Below are 24281 nucleotides of genomic sequence, written 5' to 3'. Positions count from 1 at the left end.
CAGTCAACATTTTACTAGTCGTACTTAAGACTCTTTGGCTATTGTACCAGGAAAGTCATTCAAGAACATTTCAAGCGAAAGGTCAAAGGTTAATACCGCCCCTGCAATGCAAATTGTGAACCCCGTTAATCATTGGCACGCTTACATGACGGTGAGTGAACGTAGAATATTATTTTAGATAAAATTCGCAGGGAAGGCACGCGTACATAGACGTAATCGTGCAGTGGAGCAGTTTAGGGGCTTACAAATGCAAAAACCACGCATCCTATCTTACTATAACTGGTACCAAACAAATCATCTCTGTTTGTACTTCTCCGTGCACTAATGCATTCTCTTGTATGAGGTCATCTGAGAGACGGCGAGCGCAAACTGCGACGTTGGTTGGCGGCAGAAAGCCAGCAAGCTCGTCGCAACTCCATGGCTCGCACAAGCTTTGAACTCGAGCAAATTCAGGGGTTGGCATCCCGCTTTGCGTTTGCCACAGATTTCCTATTTCTTTTCCCTGTTGATGTGCATGTTTAGGCGTTGTCGTCAAACGTATAAGCCTAGAAACTTTCGTCAGGGCTTATCGTTCAGTTCTGAACTACCACAATCCAAGCGAAGGAAGACTGTACGAGTAGCGCGTTCATTACATTAGCTTGTGTGTGTTTGTGTTTTGTTTTTTGTCTCACCCATAGTGCCGAATCCATACCTACTATATGATATACTAAAATCTTTCTATGAAACTTATTTAGGTCACCGTGTTCAATATTTCGTATTGCTAACAATTTATACAAAATCAAACGCTGGCTATTTCCGAAGGGTACGCGGGAATCCACACACCTGTCAGTTGTTTTAGAAGACTGAATAAAAGGACCTATATGTAACAAGTTTATTACATACCATTTCACCTGGTAGCTTGCAGTATCGAAAATGTCAAGATCTTTATGCAAGGCTAAGTGACCCTGATGTCAACTTGTTTAAACTGAAATCAGCTAGGTAAGGGAATATAACGACACGAACCAAAAAGAAAAATCCTCAAACTTTTGACTTGAGCATGGAAACATTAATGTTACTACCAAAATGAACTGAATACAGTAATAGTATTAAGCTAAATTGCAGGTATTGTTTACTGAGACTCTTGAATGTGTTCACAGTTTTGTTTAACACCATGGCTTGAATTTGTCCTATACCCAAAAAAAGTGCAGTTGGAAAAGCCAGTTCACATATGATAAATACCCTTTGGATTAATATGTCATAGTATAGTTATAAAAATTGATGTGTCTATACTTTATCAGATTAAACTGATTTAGGGTACATCAGATACATGGGCTAGTGTTTAGAACTTCATTCTGAATAAGATGTATTTATGCAGTAAAAATGTCATTATGTGCTTGATCTGATTAAATTTTAAACATTGAACTGGATACAGTAAAAAACTGTTAACAAAAATAACATGGTGATGTAGGAGGAGACCAATATGTCTGTTATTTTGCCATTTTTAGCTTTTTGACGTGGAAAATACTGCATCAACATTAAATGGTCATTGACTAGCAAATTATGTTTAAATTTGAAACACAAGAAGTTGTGTTATGTTTCAGACAACTATTTTTACAAGTTTTAAATGTGTAAACATGTTCACCTCCAAAGTGCTCAAGATAAACTACATATCTTCTTACATGCAACACACTACCAACTTTGGTAAGAAGAGGTAGCGTTAATTAAACATAGACTCATTTAAGTGAAAGTATCCAGTATAAGCAATTCCTTGCACCGGCTTTTATAGACAAAACCATTCGGCATCTGTAGGGATGAGAGGGAAGAGGATAGTGTATACTGAAATAGCCCTTGGGACTTATGCTGATTTTGTTATCCTGTACTGGTTTACAAGAGCAATGTTTCTTTGGAAGCATCACAGATGATGTTTCATTTATTTTCCAGATCTGGTTTCTTATTATAGAATTTGAAAAGTTTGTTTTTGCTTTCTTCTCCAATACTAAAATCATGTTCATGGGCAGTATGCCACTACACCTTACCATAACATTGGTCATTAGGTTCATGATGCTTCATAACAAAATGTCATGAGATTGACTAAAGGCATTAAGGAAGTGCCCCTGTAGTCCCAGTCAATCTGAGTTAGCCTCATGCTGCCAGTCAGAAAAGAATGCTTAAATGCCTTAATGCCTTCTCCACTTGGCTGTCACCACTTGTCAACATTTTAGCTATGGAGTTCAGTTATCATTGGTGTGGCATTCCTCAAAACATTCCTTTGTCTCAACAGTACTAATACCATGCACAGTTGTAATCTGTTGGGGGAATTGTAGTTCTGAGAGTTTCATCTGTAAAAATAAAAAAAGGAATGCTTTTAATTACTGAGAAAACAAAAGTTTAGGTGATGTTTAAGTGGAGACCACTAACTTTTCTTCAGAAGTTGAGAATGCAGAGAGAGCCCTTTGATGAAGGAGGAAGAAGGAGGGGTACCTGTGTAACTACAATTCTGCTTAGAATTTAGATTGTTTAGATTAAAGGCAAATAATTTTAGAAAAATTTTATGATACTGAAGATGGGAAGGGAGTTAATGTGGGTTATAATTCATACATTTGATCTCCTTTCCACCTAGTTTGTGTGTTTTATATTCGGATTGCTTGCGCCAGCTTAGCAGTATGTTTCATTGGTGCTTGTGAGCCTCAGCTTTTTTTTTTTCTTGTTGATAGAAATTTTGAATTAGATTTGAGAAGATAAGCCTTTTATCACAACATGTATCTGGGGATGTAGGAAATGCAGATTAAGATTAAAACAATAATAATGACAACAGTCAAACCCTTGGACTATAATGCGATAGCTTTTTGCTATTTATTGTAAACATATCAAAATGTTGAGTAGTATGTGTGTGAGAGAGAAAGAACACATTTTCATATTAATAATTCTGAGTTTTTCTCCTACTTATTTTTGTTAAACCCTATCTTCAGATAGATACTTCAGATGTCTTTTGTGTCTGAAGTATGTATACTTTTAATAGCTGAAGTGTGAAACATTCAAACCATTTTTTTTTTCTTTTCTAGTATCACAGGAAAAGATGAAGAAAAAGAGAGCAAAGCTCAAGTCCCTGTCAGTGTGTAATGTGTAAGTGCACATTTTCTGTCTGTGTATAATGAGTAAGAGTGCATTCTCAGTTTTTCCTCATTATGTGAGAGAATATATTTTAATGTGTATTAAAGTGAAAAATACTACTTACAAAGGACAGACTATCCTCCCCATCGCCACTTTGAAGCTTTTGGATAGTTTTGTGGAAAATAAAATGCTTTTGTACACCACCATTCTTTCATATGCAGTATGTTTGCTGTAAATAATGCAATTGTTGATTTTTCCATCTTCCCCAGTACCTTCTGCTGAGATGGATCAAAATGTACTTGGAACTGTGGATGATAGCATGTAAGAACTTTTGTTATGAGCTGTAGATGAAAGTATCTGGAAATAGGGCATGAATGCACAAACACAACTAACCTTGTATGCTGAAATTATAAATTGATGTTTGGATGTATATCAGTTTTGAAAGAATGCTATGGTTTTATAAACCTTTGGATGGATGAATGGTTAAATTTTTAAGCAAGTGTGTAATGAAAACGGCATATTTCTGTTAAACTATTTTATCAAACTATTAAAAAAAAAAAACAGGAATCAGTTTTATAATACAAGCACTCCATGTTTTAGCATTTGTTCTTGCAACCATGTATACTTTTCATCTTTACTTTTTTTTTAAATCTGTATTTCAGAGATCCAAACATCTTCAATTTCATAGATGTTGGAAACTCTGCTGTAAGTGTGATTGACTCTACCAGTTTTTGTAGTTTTGGGGAGGGGATTATTACCCTAAAGAAAATCTGTAGTAACTATTAAACAAAGAACAGGCATAATGCCTTGTACAACAAAACTAGAGTTGTTGTTTTTTTGTTTTTTTTAAAGAGGTTTGAATTTCGAAAAGAGTACTTCAGTTACAGTTATTTTGAGCGAAATAACTATACACCACTTTGAATTTCACTGTAAAAGGCATAAATATTTTGGCGAGTAAACAGTTTGTTTTTTGCTTTTGGGTGTGTTTTTTTTTGTTTTGTTTTTGCTGCTTTTAATCTGTCCCCGCCCCCCCCCCCCCCACCAGGCCTTTATTAGTTCTCAAGTAGTCCTTTAAGTGCACATTAATAATCAGTGTTGAACAGATTAGTATCCTTATTTATAGGTCTCACCAAATTTAGAAGATGCAGTGGGGTTCACATGGGCTGATGACCTCATTTCATCAGCTGAACTTGACCCTTCAAACAATTCTGACAATTCTGGCCAGTCAATTTCACAGGCTGCTGCAGCTCAGCAACATGTCGCAACAGCAGTGCAGCAGCATGTCCTACAAAATGCAGTTTTACAGCAACAGCAGAACATGGGGGGACTGCAGTTGTTGGCCATGGGGCAGCAGCAGCCAACACAACAAATTGTGTCCGCCTCTGATGCAGTGGGAATCTCTGCTCATCAGGTCTTGCAAAATCAAACCATACTTCAAGGGTGAGAGAGATTATTACATGATATAATGCTATTTCAATTTTTAGTTAATACTGCTGTTGAATTGGGAGAGTAATTTTGGTCATCATTTTCATGGTCAGGGAAATGTGTGTCCTCAACCTCTGTATGGGTTAGAAATTTCAGTCCATTGACCAGGTGCTATAGGCTCATTAATTCATGACTAAAGATGTTTCTGTACTTTTTTAATGTTTGACCTATGTTTACATATTTCTTCCACATTTAACTTGCCATTAAAAAAAAAAATTTTTTTTCAGGTTGGGACAACAGCAGATTGGGTCCCAGTTTATTCTCAAAACAACTCCTGGCACAGCTACATCTATACATCTGACTCAGGGTCAAGGCCATCTTACGCAGACCTCTGCTGGCAGCACCACTATAAATGGTGCCCCAAGCCAGTTCATGTCTTCATCTTCACCTGTTGTCAGTGGACCATGCACACCTAGCCAGAGTCCAGGACCACATTTGAGCCGTACACTGACCCCTAATCAGGCTTTATCAGCAGCATCAGGGCAGCCCCAGATAACAACGATCAGTCATCCTTCTAGTCAGCAGCACATTACTGGTGCAACTGTAACTGCTGCAGCTCCATCAAGCATTAACTTTTTGCAGTTGCCTCAATCTCAGATCTCCCAGCAGGTAGTTATGCTGTAGACATAGCTTAAATAAGTGATATTGTATGTTACATAGTAGTAGCATTACATAGTTTAAAAATTTTAAACATCGATTGTCATTAACACCAGAAATTTTCATTGGTTATGTGTGATGCACAGCTGATAAATAACTCATAAGGCTACTTTGTGAATGTTCTTGGCAGACATGTCAGTTCATTCTACAGTTTCTTTAAATAGTTAAGCTCATTACATTGAAGAAACAGGATCAGTCCGATATCGTGGGTTCCAGAGTTAAAGGGTCTCTTAAAGTGTTTTTTTCCTGTCTCTTTTTTAGATGCCTTTACAAGGATTTGTCACAAACCAGACAGCACAACAAAACAACTTGCTGCAGGGCCATGCAGTTCTGGCATCGCACGGATCTAATATTGTCCACACGCAAAATGCACTCATTCAGAACCCTAATGTGGTGAACGTCAATGTGGCTCACGTTTTACCCAACCAGCTAAATCTTCAGGTAACTGAAGAAAATGTGTTTGGATGGGAGGTGGGAGAGGAGGGTACAAACATCACATGCTGATTCTGGTGCACAAAATGACGAAATGTCTGCGGGGAGTTTTATCTTGATCAGTACACATTCAAGCTAAGCATGTGTCTAAGTGTGAAAATGTTCTGATATACCTATTTGTGGCTTATATTTTTTGTAGCCTGAAAATCCAATGAATTCCTTCCCTGCAGTGCAAAATGTTTTTGAATATCGTCTAAGTTGTCATATGAGAAGGCTCTAAATTTTACTGTAGTTAGTTTTACTAGATATGTGGCAGCATACTTAGCAGTTTCTTTGTGGTATGATTTTGTGCAGGGAGCTTTAATTCAGACGGCGCAAGGAAAATTTCTCATCCAGGCGCCAGCAGGGGGACAGCAGCTTCCTGGTCAGCTCAACTTGAGCTCCCTCTCCAGTCTCGGCCTGGGGCAGTCTTTGGGCCAGGCATCAGGAAATGTTGCATTAGGTAGGGATAGGTTGTGTGGGTGGATGGTCTGGTTGGTAAGGACATGAAATTCTGATGCTCACATTTATAGTATAACACCAGTCAGCAAGAAAGACATGCATGTGTTTCAGGTGTAGATCTTATGATGACCTGCCTTCTGATCACCCCTTTGGTTGCCCATATAAATAAAATTTTTTTTAATGACATTTGTATGATACCTCAAGGAACGCCTTAGTGTAAATTTTAGAAACTTAAAATGAGAAAGTATCGTCTTTTCATGTTGTATGTTATAGGCTTGTTATTTGCAGGTAGTGGAAGTGTGAGTGGGCAGCAACCAAATTTCAGTCTGGTCAACTTGGGGGGACCGCAGGGGCAGCAAATTCTCATACAGCGTGCAGCAGTCAGCGGCACAAACATACAGGCGGGACCGGGACAGACCAATCTTATTTTGCGGACAGTCACACCATCACCTCTTCTACAGCAGTCTGCACAGCATCTTCAGACAACTGCTTCTACAGCTCAGACAGTGAATATGACCTCAGCCCAGGCATGTTGTTTTTTTAAAAATATTCTTCACATCTCCATTTTGATTATTTTTTAAAAAGTAACCAGGTAGGATCTGAGGGGGAGAAATAAGTGCAAGAGCATTGGATGTCATTTTGAGAATGTATGACAGCCTCTGATGTGTGAAACCTACATTGCAGGTCCCTCAGCAGCTTGTAGCACAAACAAGCGCAGCACAGAACCTGCAGCTGCAGCAGCTCATTGCTGGGGGTGGGACACAATCTCTTCGACTTGTCAGTCAACCAACCACAGGTGCACCCCAGCAGGGTCAGATGCAGACTCCTGTCAGTAGTGGAGTCTTGCTTGGACAAGTGATGAGTGGCAATCAGAGTGTGCAACAGGTTCGTCTCATTGGACAGCAAGCTGCTCAGGTGGAGCCTAATTTTTTTTTCCCCCACGGTCTCTCTGCAGCTCTCTTTCTTTGATTGAAACTGGCCGGCTGTTAGGATTGCTTTCTTCATCAACTTAACCAGACAAAGAGTATTTGTTGACTCTAAACCTCTAATTATGAGGTCATCTGATGGGTATCACAGAATAAGACTTGGACAAATTTTATTTTTCTAACTTTATCTTGAACTTGGTGGGGGTATCTTTATAAAATTATGCAGAAAATTCATTAGACAGGGTCATCCATGCTCTACAGTAAACTTACTGTTCTTTAGTACATTATTGAAATTTCAACAGACAGGATTCATCTTCTCATTTTTTCCTTTCCCCTCTCTCCGCAATCTGTGGTGGAAGATTTGCAAATTTGTTCTGCAGTATACTGAAATAACTATATTTGTATTAGCAAGCAGGCTGCACTAATGCAGACCAAAAGCATGGAATTAAGAACTTTGGCTTTAAGTTTTGCTTTTGCTTTTCAGGCAAGCAGCAAGCCCAATACAGTAACTCTTAACTTGCCCAGTCAGAATCTGAACCTCCAGCAGCTACAAAGCTTGCAGAGGTTTCAGCTTTCACAGGCCTTCACTTCACCACAGCAACAGTTTGTCATCCAGCAGCAACAACAGCAGCAGCTGCAGCCCCAGTCTCAAATGATGTCATCTTCACCTGTTGTGACTGGGAGTACAGTTGCCAGCAGTCTGCCCACCTCTGTTCAGGCAGCAAATGCAATAAGTAGCAATCAGAGCAAGAAATCAAAGAAACTAAACTCATCAGTGACTTCGTCCAATTCCCAACCTGGTGTCTTTGATAATATATTATCACAGGCTTTGATCACCAGTGGCATTGAGCCTGATGACAGCTACATGGACATGTTTGGCGGCGTGACGTTAGATCATAGTGCAACTCCACAACTGCAGTCCACTCCTTCACCACCGCCACAACTTCCACCACCACCTCAACAGCCAACAAAAAAGAAAAAGAAGAAGAAAAAGGAAGCTTCAAGAGATCAAGAACCTGCGTTGCCTGTTGTACTGAGCAGCACCAAAGATTTATCCAAGTTAGGCATGACAACTGCATCTTCTACCCCAGTCACTGTCACTATTTCCCAGTCAGGAATCTCTCTCCAGGGTACAGCTTTGCAGGCAGGCTTGCTTAACTCTACTTATCTTGCCTCCAGCCAGACTAACACTGCCACAGTTGGTCTTCCAGCTGTGGCAACTACCACTACTATAGGATTTGTGCAGAAAGGAGCAATCACATCAAATGCAGGGGTAGGGACAGGAACCACTACAAGTGTGCATAGTAGAGGAGGTAAACAGGGTCCACCAAATGTGTCTGTCAAGCCCTTGGTGCCCAATCCTCAACTGAGCTTGGAAGAGAAACGCACTCTTCTGAACATCCAGACAGAGATAACTCGTCTGCAAAAAAAACCCCCAAGCTCCCTTACAGAGGCAGAGCGTATACAGCTTCAGCAATTGGATATGCAGCGAAGAAAGTTAGTGTGTCAGGCACAAAACCAGCTACGGAATGCCATAAACTCTCAGAAACAGCAGCAACAGAGTGTTGCCGTTGGCCAGCAGACTCCCTTCAGAATTTCACCTAACATGGTTGGGCAGCCATTGGTTGCCCCAGCACAGTTGACCAGCTTTCAGTCAGTACAGCAGCAGGATTTGCATGGGGCAGACGTCAAACCTTTGTCAACTTCTACTCTGCAAATCCAGCCTAAAGGCAGTTCTGGTGTGTCTGGCAAGCTAAGATTGCTGCCAGCTAAGACAGAACCTGGTCTGAAGATGATACAGGGTGGCATGACATCAGAGACCAAGCCAGTGCTTGTGGCAGGGTCTGTACAGACCAGTGTCAGTGGACCACTTGGTGCAGCTGGCTGCCAGATGGGTGGACAGACATCTACAGCTGGTTTGGTGATGACAGTTTCAGGACAACAGCCTTCAGTAGAAGCATCGGGGAGCATGGTTGCAGGTCAGCCTGGAGTTGTGCATGTTCATTTTGGGCAGTCTTCTTCAGGCATGACAGGGCCAGCAGGTGCTACCCCTCAACAGGTGCTGCTGCAGTCACCACACAAGGTGAGATCTTGATAAAATACCTTTGTTTTGATACAGTTCTTAGCAGTTGTTAAAAATACACAAGTAACAACAGAAGTAATAGATTAAAGCATTCTGTTTATGGTGTTTGTTAAGTTTGGTGTAGTTTTAAATTTTTAAACATAAGGAAAGCCAGTGAAGTGTAATATCCATCTTAAAAGTGTATGAATCTGTTTAAAACTTACACTATGCATGCTGTGACTAACAGACAAGGGTTATTGAAAGTGTCTGTATTACAATAATCAGGTTACAGTCGTGAGCAAAGGGACAGCTACTGCAGTGATGACTACTGCTAAAGTTGGTGCTATAGCACCCCAGTCATCACCCTCCGTGCAGCATGTGATGGCAGTCACAAGTCTGCCACCCAGTGAACCAAGGCCTGTGCAGATAAAGGTGTGTTCTTTGGGTGTTCTGACAAAGTCTGTTTTGTATGGAGTTTACTCAGCTGCAGAGCTAAAGGTCGATATTTCTAGGCCTTCTCTTAGCAGGTACTGGCATACAAGGTTAGGTTTTCAAAAATGTTTATTTTTATGGGCTCAGCTGATGGGGTGGGGTGGTGGGGCTACCCAAAACCGGGTCCGCTGGAGAGGTGATGTTGCGGCCTTATGCACCTCGAGGAGTAACAAGGAATAAACTAAAGTATTTTTATGTTGACATGAAATTATCAGAACAACAAAAGAAAAATTAAACAAAACCTTAGTATTTATCTCTGTTAGTTTTTCAGATATTGCTGTTCTAAGTTTGTGATTTGCATCACAGCCGTAACTATTTGGACCATGATTAAACTTCTCGTATACAACATCCTGAAATCCTAGAAGTCACCTAGAACTTTATGTGAGAAGTTATCAATACTGACTTTCTACTCAAGTGACTGAAAATTTAGTTTGCAGAAAGAAATACTGAAGAAAACACATCAAAATTTGGAGGGAGGAGGGGAGTTTTCTTGATCATTTTGTGTGAAAACATTTTTCAAGCACTCCATTTCAAAGATAATGTTTACTAAATACGCCATAAACATCATTTACTTCAACCAATAAAGTACTCTCCTGATTTTTTCTACAGACTTGCGAGTTCTCCTATAAGGACTCGAAATATCACAAATTCGTCAATCTTTCAAATGGAAAAAGTAGCAAGCTTAAAACAGCTGTGATTTCTTATCTAGACATTGGCTCATATTTGAAACATTAATAAAAACACCTGTCTAGCAATAGTAACATTTTGGGGTGGGGGATGAAGGTTGTGGTTTTTGGCTACGCTCCAGATATGACCATTATTGGATACTTGAGGAATACTGAAATCATATACAGATACATATATATTTTTTTTTACAGTTTTGAGTTTTGGTCAAAAATTGTTTTGCTTTGTGTCATGTTCATTTATAAATACAAAATGTTCCCGAAGTGGAAAGTGTTATAATAAACTGCAGCAATCTGTCCTTATGTAAATGTAAACAACAGGATATGATATTGAATCAGGATTAGCCACCATTGCTTCAAGACAGGCAGAAATTCACCACATTCTGAGTCGGTGCTAGCACTGCTTTGTTGCATACCACTGCATCCAACATTTGGGAAGGGATAGACTTTCTCCATCCTCTGACAACGGTTTAGACAGTTTAGACAGTTTAAGGTGTTCAGGCTGGAAGCTGAGAACAGTCCTTAGGTAGTGCACATTTTCCTTGATGGCAGGAATTTCTTTTTTGGAAAAGGTGCCAAAGCACGTGCTTTGCAAGGTGTGCTGTTATTTCAGCCTTTAATCTGCATTATTTCTTTTTGGTTCATTTTCAATTTTCAGACTCTATTGTTCAAGACACCACCTCTTAAAAGTGATAACATTATGATCTTGATCTTGATGGTGCTGCCTGAGACCTGGTGCATTCTGCGTTGCCAGATGTAAGAGGGGCCTCTATTCATCAGCAGATATTTTTTTCACAGACCAGTCTGTAATTGCTTTATTCCACTTAAGCATGTTGAGTACACTGTGGTGATGTATCATAGAATGTCTTGGTGTAAAGATAGATATGTCCGTGTTGCCAAGAAGATTATGAAGCTTGGAATGCTGGAGGTTTGCAATGACAGTCTGGTCTGTTAAAGCGTGAAAACACCCATCTGGCAAAAGATACGCTGTTGGTTGTTGAACAACAGCCTCCTAAACTCTTGTCCTGAGTACTTAACTCCAAAAGTTTTTCCAGAGCTATCAGTAGGAGAAAAGCTGAACATTAGAGGCAGATTTTGCATAAAGATGGATGCCACACTGTTATTTCTCCCTTCTTTCTGCTGTTATGCATCTGAACAACAGTATTATACAATCTTACCAGAACAGAAAAGATAAGAGTATCCTTTCCAACCTGCAGCACTTTTTCCAACCTTTTTATTTTTTCTTGACCAGCAAGATTGCAAGAAATCAATGGCATGTTGTCTAAAATAAACAGACTGGCAGCTGTAAGAACAAAGCATTGAATCTCTTGGATTTAAAGCTTGGAATGGTCAGTTTTATTTCTGTCATACCACAACAGCCAGTTCATTCATCCTCTTATCTGCTTTGTTGGTCACTGACTGATATTGTGCATCACCAGTTCTCTCAGTTTCAGCCTCTCTACCCTACAGATGTTTAGATGCTTTTGTAGAACAACTAGAAGTTGTTAAATAATGCTGTATCACAAGGAGTTCAACGGAAGATCACCATCCCAGCTTTTTGCAGCTGTAATTCCTTCAAAAGATCTAGCTGCAGAAGCAGTCCGTTTTAAATGTTAAAGGAGTGCCCTTTTTCTGCCATGTCCTTTGACAGTTCAAAGTTGTACATCACCTGATTGAGCAGAAAATGCTTTCTTAAAGCAAACTTGGGTATCTGCTGGGTATTTTGCACATGGTTCAAGCTACATCACTTTAAAGTTGATGAATTTTTTCCATCATCTTTTATTACACTTTAAATCTGTTAAATTTTATTTTTTTAAATATTAAAGTATTTTCATTATATATACAGTCAAATCTCTCTACTATGCCACTCTCGGTATTATGCCACTTTTGCTCGGTCCCGACTATAAATTCAATGTAAAAAAAAATTTACTATGCCACCCCTACTCTCGCTACTATGCCACTTTTGTGTGATTGTTAAAAGGCACAAGTTGTGAAATTCCACGCAGTGCTCGATTATTATACTCTATGGTAGTGTGGGACATTGCAGTTAGGTGGATGGAACATAGCACGCACACAGGGAGGGTGGAGGGTGGCGATGGGGGTAGGTCGCTGGCCGGGTGACAGTCACATGACAGAGGGAGAGCAGGAGGGGGTCGACTAGCGACAGGATGCAGGTGTGCGGATGTGGTTGGGAGGGGTGGAGGATGAAGAGGTGAGGGGGAGAATGAGAGGAGACAGCTAGCGCCAGCCGACTATTCTTGAGAGCTTTGGACTGACGGGTAACTTGAGCAAATAAAGCCGTATTTACGAACCCTCCGTATTATGCCACTCTCGCTACTATGCCACTTTTGCTCGGTCCCGGTAGGTGGCATAGTAAGGAGATTTGACTGTATACAAACACACATATATCAATAGTAATGTAAATGCTTGCAAATAAGAGCACAAATATTGTCCCAACCATCAAAATACATTATGATACACATGGAAAATAGCCACTGCAATGCTGGCAGTTTTTAGTCGGTACCACTTATTTACACAAATGTATTCTAATGGAAAAGTTTTTTTTTTAAATTCTGATTTAAAATTGGCTTCTATTGGTCCATAAAATTCTTTGAGTTGAAAACAAGCAATTTTTATGTGATCACATACTCTGCACCAGTGGAATACATGCGTCCAAATACATGTGAGCCAAATAAAAATTTCTCCTGGACTATGCCTTGTACAAACAATTTTTAATTTGATTTGGATTTGATTAATACCTCTTGATGTCATTGTGATTTATATTTACATGGAGGTGGTGACCTCACCTCCTACAGCTTTTTTTAATCTTTATATAATTCGATTCATGTTCATCTCCAGATTGCCAATCAGGTGATGATGCTGCAGTTGACACCCAGTCAGCAGGAAAAGCTGGAGCTCCACTTGTCACGGATGTCACTAGAACAACAGCAGGCTTTTTTGCAGTCTCAGCAGCACATCTTGGCCAAACTGCAACGTGGGACTGAAAATGCCTTGCAGACACAAACTCAGGTACCAAACTCAAATTCAGCATGTTATGTCTAGAAATGATTTCAAAGTTGTCAGAATTTTTTATTGTTGAGACTTATAACATCCAAGTAAACAGAATCTCCCTTTTGTTTCCTGTTACAGGCCGCAGCTGTGCATTCTGCATCAGGAACCAGCATCAGTGCAGCAGCAGTCGCAGCACCCACAGTTGTTGCAGCAGTGTCCAGTGATGCAGGGAAGAAATTGCAGGTTGTGACTGCCTCTTCAGCAGCTGCAGTCATGCCAAAGCAACTGGAGAATTTACCATTGACTGTGCAGGTAAAAACTCTGAAGAGAAACTGGTGATGTATGGTTTTGATGGCAGTTTCTCCATAATATTGTCTCCCTGTTGATTTTCTTTTCTTTTTTTTTTTTAGTTTTGCCCATTTGGTTCTAATCATTTCTTTCTCAAAAGAAAGGTTCATTAACTGTTCTCATTTTTTTGGGGTTTTTTTTTTTTTGTTTTTGTCTAGTGGGCATGTTATTTAAAACATCATCCTTTATACATCATGCTGACATGTGAATATATGACTTTGGTGTCTATTTCCAGCAAGCATTGGAAAATAGTCACATAAAAGCAGAACCCTGCCAGTCAACACAAAATTCAAGCCCTTGCAAAAGAGTCGAAATTCCCAAAGTTTCATTGTGAGTATCGCGCCATTGCTCCATAGCTTATTGTCTCTGTTATCAAGGTGTTACTAGATATTTAGATAAACACGGTATCAGTCTATTTGGAGTAGTGCCATATTCAGATCTGCCTACCTCTGAAATTCCTTTAAGCAGTATTATCATTGAAAAATTTTAGTTTTCCTGAACATTTATTCCTTTATCAGTTGGAGCATGGTTTGTGACATTTTCTCATTTTACTGTTAAAGGTTTTCAGTATATTGTCAGAAATTTGATCCGGTCTTGCTATCATGATTACACCCTCTTCTTGGATAACTTCAGATCTTTTATAAACTCAGTGTAATGACATTCCTGTCATGTGACAGTCACAAGTACTAAGCCTCTGGTTTAAGTGGCATGGGAGGTCTTCAGAGTAAGTCTTGTTGCCAGTGTTCTGAATAGTTGGCTTGAATGGTGACTTAAGACTCATTGTCAAGAATTCGCATGCACACTAGGCAGTGGCTTTTTTTGGAAATCAACTCCTGTACAGATGAAAAGCTGTGCGGTTGAATGATAGCGATGTTGCAAAGTATTATGTGCTCCAATATTGATGCCTTTTAACCTACATTAAAAACATCTATCATTGACACCCCATTTCAAAGTCCTTTTTTTAAATAAAAAAAGTTTAAACAATAAGATTAGCAAGAAATATAGTTTGTTTTTTTTGAACTAATTCAAATGAAAGATGGTAACTGTATGAAATGGAGAGAGCTCCTGTCAGGAAAGTAGGCTTTGAGGCAGAAATTTGAAAAAAAATTATTTGCACAATATATACAAACGTAAAGAGCCAAAGAATAAAATATTTTATTAGAATATACATTATACTTCAAATATTACTCATTTTTGGCTGTTTACGTACAAATGCATGTTAATTCAATTAACTGGCAGTTGTCTCAATCATGGCTCTTGACTAGCTGACTCGTTGCCGACTTTCAGATATTTCAATACCTGATTGGTTGTCTCTTTTATCTCCTTAAGGGAAGTAATTCTTAGTAAAATAATTTTTGAAGAAGCCAACACTTTGTCACAACCCTAACCACTCAAGCTTGTGACATTCAAGCATTTTTTTAATCAGGATTTTTCACATGAAAAGTAGCTTTTATGTAAACTTTGTAATGCCTATTAAATGTTGCTTTTATTTAATACCAGAATCCATCAGCAGCTGAGCAGAGACCAGGCAAATGCCTTGGCACCAGACACGAAAAGTGGATTCCACACTAGCCGTGAGGCTTGCCGTCGTCTCCTGCGTTATCATGTATTTCAGTTCTCAGGCCCTTCTCCTGAAGAATTTGAACAAGGTGAGCATGTAAACATGCAGTGAGGACAGCGATCATTTCAATGTGCAGTAACTCATACATTAATTAGGGCATCTAATGAGTTTCGTTTCTCTTTCTGACAGCTGATGATGACTTTGAGAGTATATCTGAGGAGCTCATAGAAAAGAAAGATACAATGTTAGCCAAGTATCGCCTGCTACTACTGCAGGAGAGCACGGTAAGGAATGATTTTCAGGCTCAATTTTTTAAGTGTTTTGCTCAGCCTCTGAGAAATGTTTTTTTTTTCCTGTATTTGAAATATTTGACGAAGCTTTAAAGAGTGAAATAATTGCCATAGCAGTTTTGTATTGTAAATGTCCTTGTGGTATAGATAGTACACGAGCACCATAGTTTCTTTCTCATTTACTTGATTATAGTCCTCCAGATTTGTACTGTTAACATGCTACATCATTTTGTTTTTGTTTGGTGAGTAGGCATTTTTCCCACCCAACAGTTGGAAATGATAAGGTTTGTCTTCTTTTGCACAGCGAGGGTTTCCATCGTCCGAAATGGTATTCATTCAGCGAATGATGAACCAAGATATGCATAATGTACTTAAAGACGAAAAAAGAATTATTGAGAAGGACCCAGGTAAGATTTAAATCTTATATGTAGAAGCTGTGTGCGTGCGTGTGCATTCGCATGCATAGGTGAGTTTGTGTGTGCTCATGAACAAGAGCACAACAGTGCATAACTTAGAGGGGACAGAGTTATTTAGCACAAAATAATTTCATTTTTTGCTTATTGTTTGGAGATATAAAGTAAGCAACAAACTTTGGTTAGAAGCTGCTTTGTTTTAGAATTCTCATTTCGTGTAATACACTTGCTCAAAGTATGAACTCTCTGAGAGAGATCAGGGTTAACATAAGTAGTTCTTAAAAATATATAATGCCAGTCTGTTAATTATGAATACAGGGCTTGCGAGTATTAATATTTGATTTCTTGATGAAACTGTTTGCAAACATCTATTACAGATGTTTTTGTGCCGATGCCAACGAAATACCTCCTGAAGAAGGACCCCCAGGAGGAGGAAGAGGAGGAGGAAGTAGAAGAGGAGGAAGTAGAAGAGGAGTATGATCAAGATGAAGAGATTGATGATGAGAGTGATGCAGGGGAAGAGGAGGAGGAGGAAGAGCATGGGAACAAGAGCGGAAACACAGGTGACGATGTTGATAGCGATCATAGACATCATGATGATGATGATGATGATGATGATGGTGCTGATGATGAAAACTGTGCTACGTATGACAGCTTTGAAATGGAAGACAGAGATGATGCTGGCGCACCATCTGAGCAAAGTGATGAGCAGGTCAGTTCTGCTAACACAAGCCATGATGATTCATTTGAAGCTCCGTCATCAGGTGGGAAAAGCGGACTTCCATCTCCTGTGGCTCCATCTCCATCTCCATCTGCACCATCCCGGGGACTGGTCAAACTGGTCATTCGCAATGATGGGAAGGGTTTTACAAGCAGGCTGGCATTAGAACGACAAAAATCATCAGAATCTGACCATCGTAAATTGCGAACTCGATCAAGAGAGGGTTCCAAGGAGAGTAGCAAGGACACAAAAATCACCTCTCCTGCCTTGGACTTAAAGATATCTGAAATCAAAAGGGAGATAAAAAAAGAAGGGATAGATGATTCTATGTATGGTTCAGTGGTCAATAAAGAGTTCAAGGTGGAAGAAAAGGACAAATTCAGCAGGACTTCTTTAAGTGTAAAATTGGAGAGGCTGAGTGAGAAGACCTCACAGGAGTATGGCATTGGTGTGGTAAACAGAGCCTCAGCTGGTGGCAGTTCTCGCAAGAGAAAACATGGAAACTTGCATGAAAGTGCAGACACAAGTAGGCACAAATACCACCAACATGCATCTTGTGATAGTGGTGATTCTGGTGCTCGTGACCATTCAGCTGCTAAAAGAGAGTTGATAGATTGTTCAGGGGATAACAACGGTGATGTTTCAGGCTGTGGTGCATCCAGTTCAGATATTGGTATAGTGCCAGACCGAGTACGAGATATGGCCTCTGAATCTAGACACGATGGAACAGTCGTGGAATGCAAGGATGTTCAAAAATGCAACCAGCAAGAAGGTAATGAAGGACTGTTAAATCAGAAACATTACAAGTCCATAGGCAGCAATAGCCAAAGACAAGCTTTTATTAGTCACTCGGAAGATGCAAGCAGGCTGCACAGACGATCTAACTCCTCTAGCTCAGGGAGCAGCTCTGTCTCCAGAGCACACGTTTCAGTAAGCTCTGCTTCGGAGATGGAGTCTGCCATAGACAGCATAATAGATATGGAATTGGACCATCAGCAGCTGCAACAACAGGCTGGTCACCACCACTCCGATAGTGTTGATCTTAGTGACTTTGGCGTTCATAGTCCTCTTCCAGTAGATATAAACAGTATGCAACCACCAGCTTTCCCAGGCCACATCCCCTCAAACCTGATTGAGACAGAGAGGATGTTTAATATTGGATCTGACAATGAAATGGAAGGGTCCTTTGAATCTGATGGCACAGACCCCCAAGGCAGCATGATGAATGCCCAGATGCGACATGCCATCAACAGCATTTTGAACAGCAGTGGGGGGTCTGGGGAAAATGGAGAGGGGTATGGTCATTGTCAGGCTGAACCGTTTGGATCGCTTGAAGGGATCACGGGAGAATATGAAGGTACAGTGACAAACAGTGACATACCAGACAGCCAGGAGGAGTGCGATGATAGTGACGATGCTGGCGAAGGGTGTAGTGCCGAGGAAGAAAGGGTGAGGAACCTTGCTAGTGGCACAGAGGGAATGGACGATGATCTTGATGCAGCTGTGCAAAGTATTTTAATGTGACCAAGCTGCCCTTGTTGCATGATCATGCATTTATTTAATTGTTCAGCAGAGTGCGTTTACCTAAACAGGAAGTGCCTGGGAGAGAGGAAAAACAGTTTTTTTCAGGCCCTGAAGTTCAGCAGACTGCTAAGCTGTCAGTACAACAGGGTTTAGATATTGAGCAAAGCTGCATCTCTTGTTTGGCATAGTCTGATATTTTGTGACAGTTATTGTTTTAAAAAAACTTATTGCGGGATGATTGAACTCTCCAATCATTTATAGAACTTTTTTCCCTCCTTTTCATGATTTTAAGAGGCAGTATTCACATAAAATTGCTGTGGATCTCATGATATCAAGGTATACATGGTTTGGAAGGACAGACCTAACAATAAGTTAGGTTACAGAAACTGAACAAAGGTTCAGATTACATATAAGCTAAAATTTAAAAATCATGTTTTGCAAGTTAGGTTCATGTAAGACATTTTAACCACATTGTTCATGCTTTGGCTGGCCTTTGCATGTTTGTAAGACATTGAGAAGCTCCCCTCCTCCTCCCCCCTACATACACACCTCATTAGACTTATTCGTCTCAAATCTTTTAAATACCCTAGTGCCAGAGTTTTATTTAATTTGGAGGTGTCTGAGCTCAAAGCAATATTTGTCAGGCAAGTCCTGTTTTCCTTGCTTGCCTTTTGTCATCTGTATTATCTTCACACTGCTCTTTCTGTTTCTGTGAATGAATGAGCATGCACACATTAAGGTGGAAGTTGCTGGCTCTGGAATCTCTCGACATTCTCCACTTGCTCTGTACCTGTGTCTTGTGTAGTTATAAAAGATATTTTTACAGGCAACTGTTGCCTTGGTGTGGTCTTTCACAGCAGGATTCCAGAGTTAAAACCAATGAACAAGTTAACTGGGGTTATTGGTCAGCAATGTCCAGGTTCTTTTTGTCCCAGATAAGGCCTTTTTAGTGGCAACTGTAAGTAATAGATTTGTACATTTTTAGATGCTGTACGGATTTTTCAGATCTCTGTTTTTAAGCCCACATTAAAAACTTCCTTTTTTTCTGCAAGTTTCCTGTCCACCCTTCCCTGAAATTGTTAGATAGTAAGGTACAAGTAGATACAACAGGTCCACAAGACCTCAAGGCAGTGAAGCTTTTTTAACTTGCAGCATTTCACCATCTGAGATTAAATGTGCTCAAACTGATCAGAATAAATTTGGTGTTCATTGTGTGACAGTTTTAAATATTGGAAACTGTTCATAGTATCTTTTGGACCTGAAGCCTTCTAATCTTTGCGGGCAGTATTCACTCTGTTATCTTAAAGAAAAGAGCACAATATTTTGGGTACTTTCTGCTTAGGATTGGATTTCTGTCTGGCAAAAGTAAGAAATGTTTCCATCTTTCATGGTAAAAGTTTCTGTAGTTTGTTACCATTACCAAGGAAAGAGAAGGCATCATATTGTAGTAAAAAGAAATGTGTGCAGGGTTTACCATATGCATCCCAAGACAGCCTTTCTTCTTAAGTTAAAAACTAGGATTTGTCCTGTTTCATCTGTCCGGTTTGTCAACTTCTAGCATTCTACTGCTTTTTGTCTTGCTTTTTCATCCCATCTCTTCTTTTCATCAGTTACATTGGCAAATTCTTAAATGTCAGCGTTTTATGAGGAGAATATAAGATGCTGACAAGTAAAGCATTTGAAAAGCAATGTGCAATACGATTGAATTTTCAGGCAGGTTTTTTTTTTAATTTTATTTTTAGGAAGAGCATGTGTAGCACCTTCAATATGTTGCTTGCATGGTAACTGGTTACTTAAGTTTTTTTGGCTCAATAAATCAATATTTATAAAATTGTATATCGTTTTAAATTTCCCTCCACCAGTCTTAAATCAAAAGGTAAAATAATTACTTGCCATTCAACTTCATGCAATGTCTCCTTTATATTCATTTTCATTCCCACCACATTTACTCACTAACCCCCACTTCCCCCCCCCCCCCCCAGATAAAAAATTAAAAACCAGGCATTGTATTTCCAAGCATGGTCAGTCAAAAGAATTTGTATTTAAATTAAATTTACCTATAAAAAGCTGTTAAGTAACATACTTCCCTGACATGGATCTGGATTTCTGAGTGGCTGATATGCATCACCATTTTTGCAAGGTGCATAGTCTTAGCGTACTGTCAGGGTTCTGGTAAGACGAGCTATTTTATATATGTGTATACAATTTCCCTAAAGAGTAGACTGAGGACTGTTTTTGTGTCTGAACATTCATTCAATGATTGGTTAAAAGAAGTTTATGATCCAGGTTTGTTTTGTTTGTTTTTTTTAATTTCATTGGTTTAAGGTCATAAGCAGTTTGGGGGGAAGGGCAAGGCACATTTAGGTTGGATGTACTTTGTATTGGTATTGCGTAGAATCACCTTGCTTCTCTCACTGCTGTAGTATTGATGCAACACAGTGTCAGACTCTGATGGCTTATAGTTTGGGATTCAGTCTACAAAATGATATAAAATTCTGGGTTTGTCATGCCTTATTGGTCTGTCTGTCTTTAGGGGCCTTGATATTCTTATAACTCCATTTTGTTTTTTCTCATTTTGTTTTCCGTTTGTATACCCAGTGAATGTGGTATGATGCACAAAACAGTATATCATTTTCCGTAAACAATAAGTCATATTCTAGCATTTTGTCTACAGCAACCAAAGTAAAATGAAGTAATTATAATAACCCTTAGCATGCTTTTGTGGGACATTATCATTATTTCTGCTTGAAACTGGGATTTAGACATGGAGAAATAATGTTATTTACACAAAACATCAATATTAAGATGCATTATAGAAAGACAGATTGTTCTTTAGACAAATGTGGAAACTATTGTCTGCACTAAATAACTTTTAAGACTCTGAATTGGGTCTAATTACAGATTATGAAAGAGCAATATTACAATGTTGTCCACAGTTTATAGAGTTGTGTAAAATGTCATCCTTTACTTAACAGTTTGACTTTATTTCATATTTTCCTTTCTCTAACTAAAAAAATTCCCTTCTAGGATGCTAAATTACAGAATTAAAACTGAAAAATGTGATCTATAGTGGAGTATTGAACCCATGAGTTTCTTAATTGGGCTTGATCTTCCCATACTTCACAGTCTACAAATCAGCCAAAATTTTTTTTTTGGGGGGGGGGGGGGAGGAATTAGAGATTTTAAAACACAGTGTGTATCATCTGGTGATTAAACTTCAATTCTGTTCTTGAATTAAGAGATGCATAATTGTTACCTACAGTATTAATATATTGAAATGTTCTAATCTGTGTGCAAGGAAGCTTACTGATGATGCAGCTATTTGTCGATTCTGCAACAAATCTCCATAGACGTTTACAGCTTTATGTTAGCGACAATCATCACTTGCACTGTCCTCGGGTGAATTAAGAATAAGCTATAGCTTGCTTTCTAGTTTTACTTGGTTAAAGTTTTGCTTATCTGCTCTGGGATGTTTGGTGCCATTTCTAAAAATATGTGCCTCTACCATCTCCCTCCCAAAAAAGAAAAAACCCCAAAAAACTTGGTCTTAAGTGTAGATGTGAAGTGCTGCTTAGTATGTCTACAAATAAACGAAAGCTGTGTCAAAGGGCTCAGTGGGAGGTGCAACAGATAATGGTTCACCAGGGCTTGAAAGTGCCATGCCACCTCTTGTTGTATTCTTACTTTCATAAAGTTGCACAGTCTCTGTCGCATCCTTTTTATTTACCTCTTTATGTCCATGCCTTGTGTTTCAGTACTCTTTCATTCCTTTTCTCAGACTTTTTCTTTTTAATGTCTTTGTACTGGTTGCCTCAGACTTTTTTTTAAAAAAAATTGGTCCAGAAAAAGTTCAACAGTGGTTACTGAGAAAAATCATGCAGAGATTTTCATAATCTTCAAGGGAAAAATATTTTAGCATGTTGGTATACTGTTGCAAGTTGTTCAGTTTTAATGTGTTAGAATATGTATGGATTTAAACATTTATTGTGCACCTGTCATTCAATTTTGAAATAGCTTATTTGTTTTCCTTTTTATTGATGATTTGGGGATTATTTTAGTACTTTATTATACTCTGTTAGTGGATCAAAACTTTTCCAAAAAAATAATTGGTGAGTATTCCCTTTGTTTTGGTCTTTTGTAGTAGTGGTTAAAGTCAAAAAACAAGTTTAAAGTAACTTGGGGACTGGGTAAGCCAAGCCCCTGATACTTGTTATTCAAGAAAGGATAATTTTAGTGGCAATAGTACTAGATTTGTAGAATTTAAGAGTAGATATATGTCCTTTTCCAAGGTCTTTCTGCAGCATAGCACAAGATGGTTTAATTGTATGCAGCAAAACAACATGGCTGTAATGACAGATTATTTATAAATGCTGTCCAGAGCATGGATGCACACTGTCTGATACAGCTTCTGTATTATTGCCTAATGGATTAGAAGGCAAAAATTTTTCAGATCGTGCATCTGGGGGTGTATGTTTTTTTAATATCAGCAACAAACCAGTTAATCTTTTATTTGCTTAGTCATTGTCAAAGCTTCCAATTGTTTAAATTTGGGTGGTATGGATAGTCATGTCGCCAATATTTTCTGGAAGGTTCCCTAAATCAAGGAATGTGCAAAGCAGTGGGGGGATAAAAAGAGGCTTGGATCCTTTTTTTCACATCATGACCAACACAAGTTTAATCACTTACAGTACACTGCAGGGGGTGTAGGGGGCACAAGCCTATTGAACGCTTAAATCGCCACCTCCTTTTTTTAAAAAAAACCACTCTTGTAGCTTCATCTGTTTCTTATTGATTGCAACTAAGAGAAGTTAGATGATTCTTCAGTGTATATAAGTTCACATTATACATTCTTACGAGATCTTTCCTTGTCATATGTCGATGAATTGTTACATTTTAAAGAAATGCTACTGGGTAGTAATATTTATTTTTCCTTATTTGAGAGGCTTGGGAGGAACTAAGTTTTGCTTTTACAGAGTTATGCATATATAAAACAAAATCGAATATAAAAACATCCTCACAATTCTGTGATACCTTGTACAGTTGTTAGAATCGGCTTTACTTAAAAGGGTCAAAGGATAGGTTTGGGAGTGGGTGGTTGAAAATTTAGATAACTGCCAGTGAAAAATGGGAACAGAAGAAAATTGGCATTATCAAGTAGTAGTTGTTTTAGTATGTAAGACACAAAATATTTTGTATTTATTAATACAGTTGTAGTTTATTTTAAAATTGTCTTCATTTTTTGGTCCCAAGAAACCATGACAACATATGGTCTCACATAGTTCAAGCCATATGACATATCACTGAAGAGTGTGTATATTTAAGAAGGGGAAAACTTCAGAACATGTCAATTAATCTGCCTGTTCATATTGTTTGACGTCCAGTTTTAACTCTTACTTGCCCAGGAAAGGTTATCCCTTTTTTTAAATCATGTGCTGTTTTATTGCATCCCTTGCTTATTTGGCAAGAAAATGCCAGACGACTTAAAGTGTTTGACCAAGATGACTTGTCACCTGGTTGCAGACTTCAAAGTGCAAGTGAATGTACACTTTCTTCATTTATACCATATCATGAATTGCCATGTGCAGTTTTGATGATTACCAGAAATAGGAGTGTGAGGGTTAACTTATTATGAATGCCAAAGGGATGATGGTATGGATGTGTGAATAATGTATATTGTGAACACATGTTCACTTCTAATAATATTTATCTGTGTAAATGTAAACGTGATAAATATTTGTACCAAACACAATACAGAGACTTTCATAAATACATGTAACCAATGGTGGTCATGTTTTTTATTATTACTTTGGCGTGAGAGAGCTAATGTGTGAAGTTACCTAGTAAGTGTCAATCTAAGCCAAATCTCGGTAAATACTTTTTTTTTAAACTTGCTTTTCCAGGTGATGACAAGTAGATTAAGACTGATAGGTGTGTGAGTTTTATGCAGCAGATTTTATAACGCGACACAAGTTTTGAATAGTCTACCGAAATAAATGAATATTTTAAGCCCATGATTACTTGAGCATTATATATCATTAATACTAAACAATGTGCATCAAAAAACAGCAATGAGAAAAAACTTTT

General features: G+C 38.8%; 1 protein-coding gene across 4 annotated transcripts; it reads left to right on the top strand.

The window, feature by feature from the left end:
- Nucleotides 1–14: 14 nt before the first annotated feature.
- On the top strand, nt 15–23981 carry LOC112559031. Of its 4 annotated transcripts, none has more exons than XM_025229871.1 (19): nt 15–151; nt 3042–3102; nt 3360–3411; nt 3753–3795; nt 4214–4530; nt 4803–5184; nt 5494–5673; nt 6019–6166; nt 6454–6692; nt 6850–7080; nt 7576–9174; nt 9439–9585; nt 13188–13358; nt 13479–13652; nt 13924–14018; nt 15189–15337; nt 15439–15533; nt 15844–15946; nt 16330–23981. In XM_025229871.1, exons 2-19 carry the CDS (start codon nt 3099–3101, stop codon nt 18195–18197), a joined length of 5997 nt encoding a protein of 1998 aa, XP_025085656.1. In that variant the 5' UTR covers nt 15–151; nt 3042–3098; the 3' UTR covers nt 18198–23981. The 4 variants fall into 4 exon arrangements, with proteins under 4 accessions (XP_025085656.1, XP_025085657.1, XP_025085653.1 ...); XM_025229872.1 differs by having other exon boundaries at nt 6439–6692; nt 6850–7050; XM_025229868.1 differs by having other exon boundaries at nt 6439–6692.
- Nucleotides 23982–24281: the final 300 nt, after the last annotated feature.

The sequence above is a fragment of the Pomacea canaliculata genome, linkage group LG3 (assembly GCF_003073045.1).
Source record: "Pomacea canaliculata isolate SZHN2017 linkage group LG3, ASM307304v1, whole genome shotgun sequence".
In the NCBI taxonomy this organism is placed as follows: domain Eukaryota; kingdom Metazoa; phylum Mollusca; class Gastropoda; order Architaenioglossa; family Ampullariidae; genus Pomacea; species Pomacea canaliculata.
This window is presented reverse-complemented; position numbering and strand designations above follow the sequence as displayed.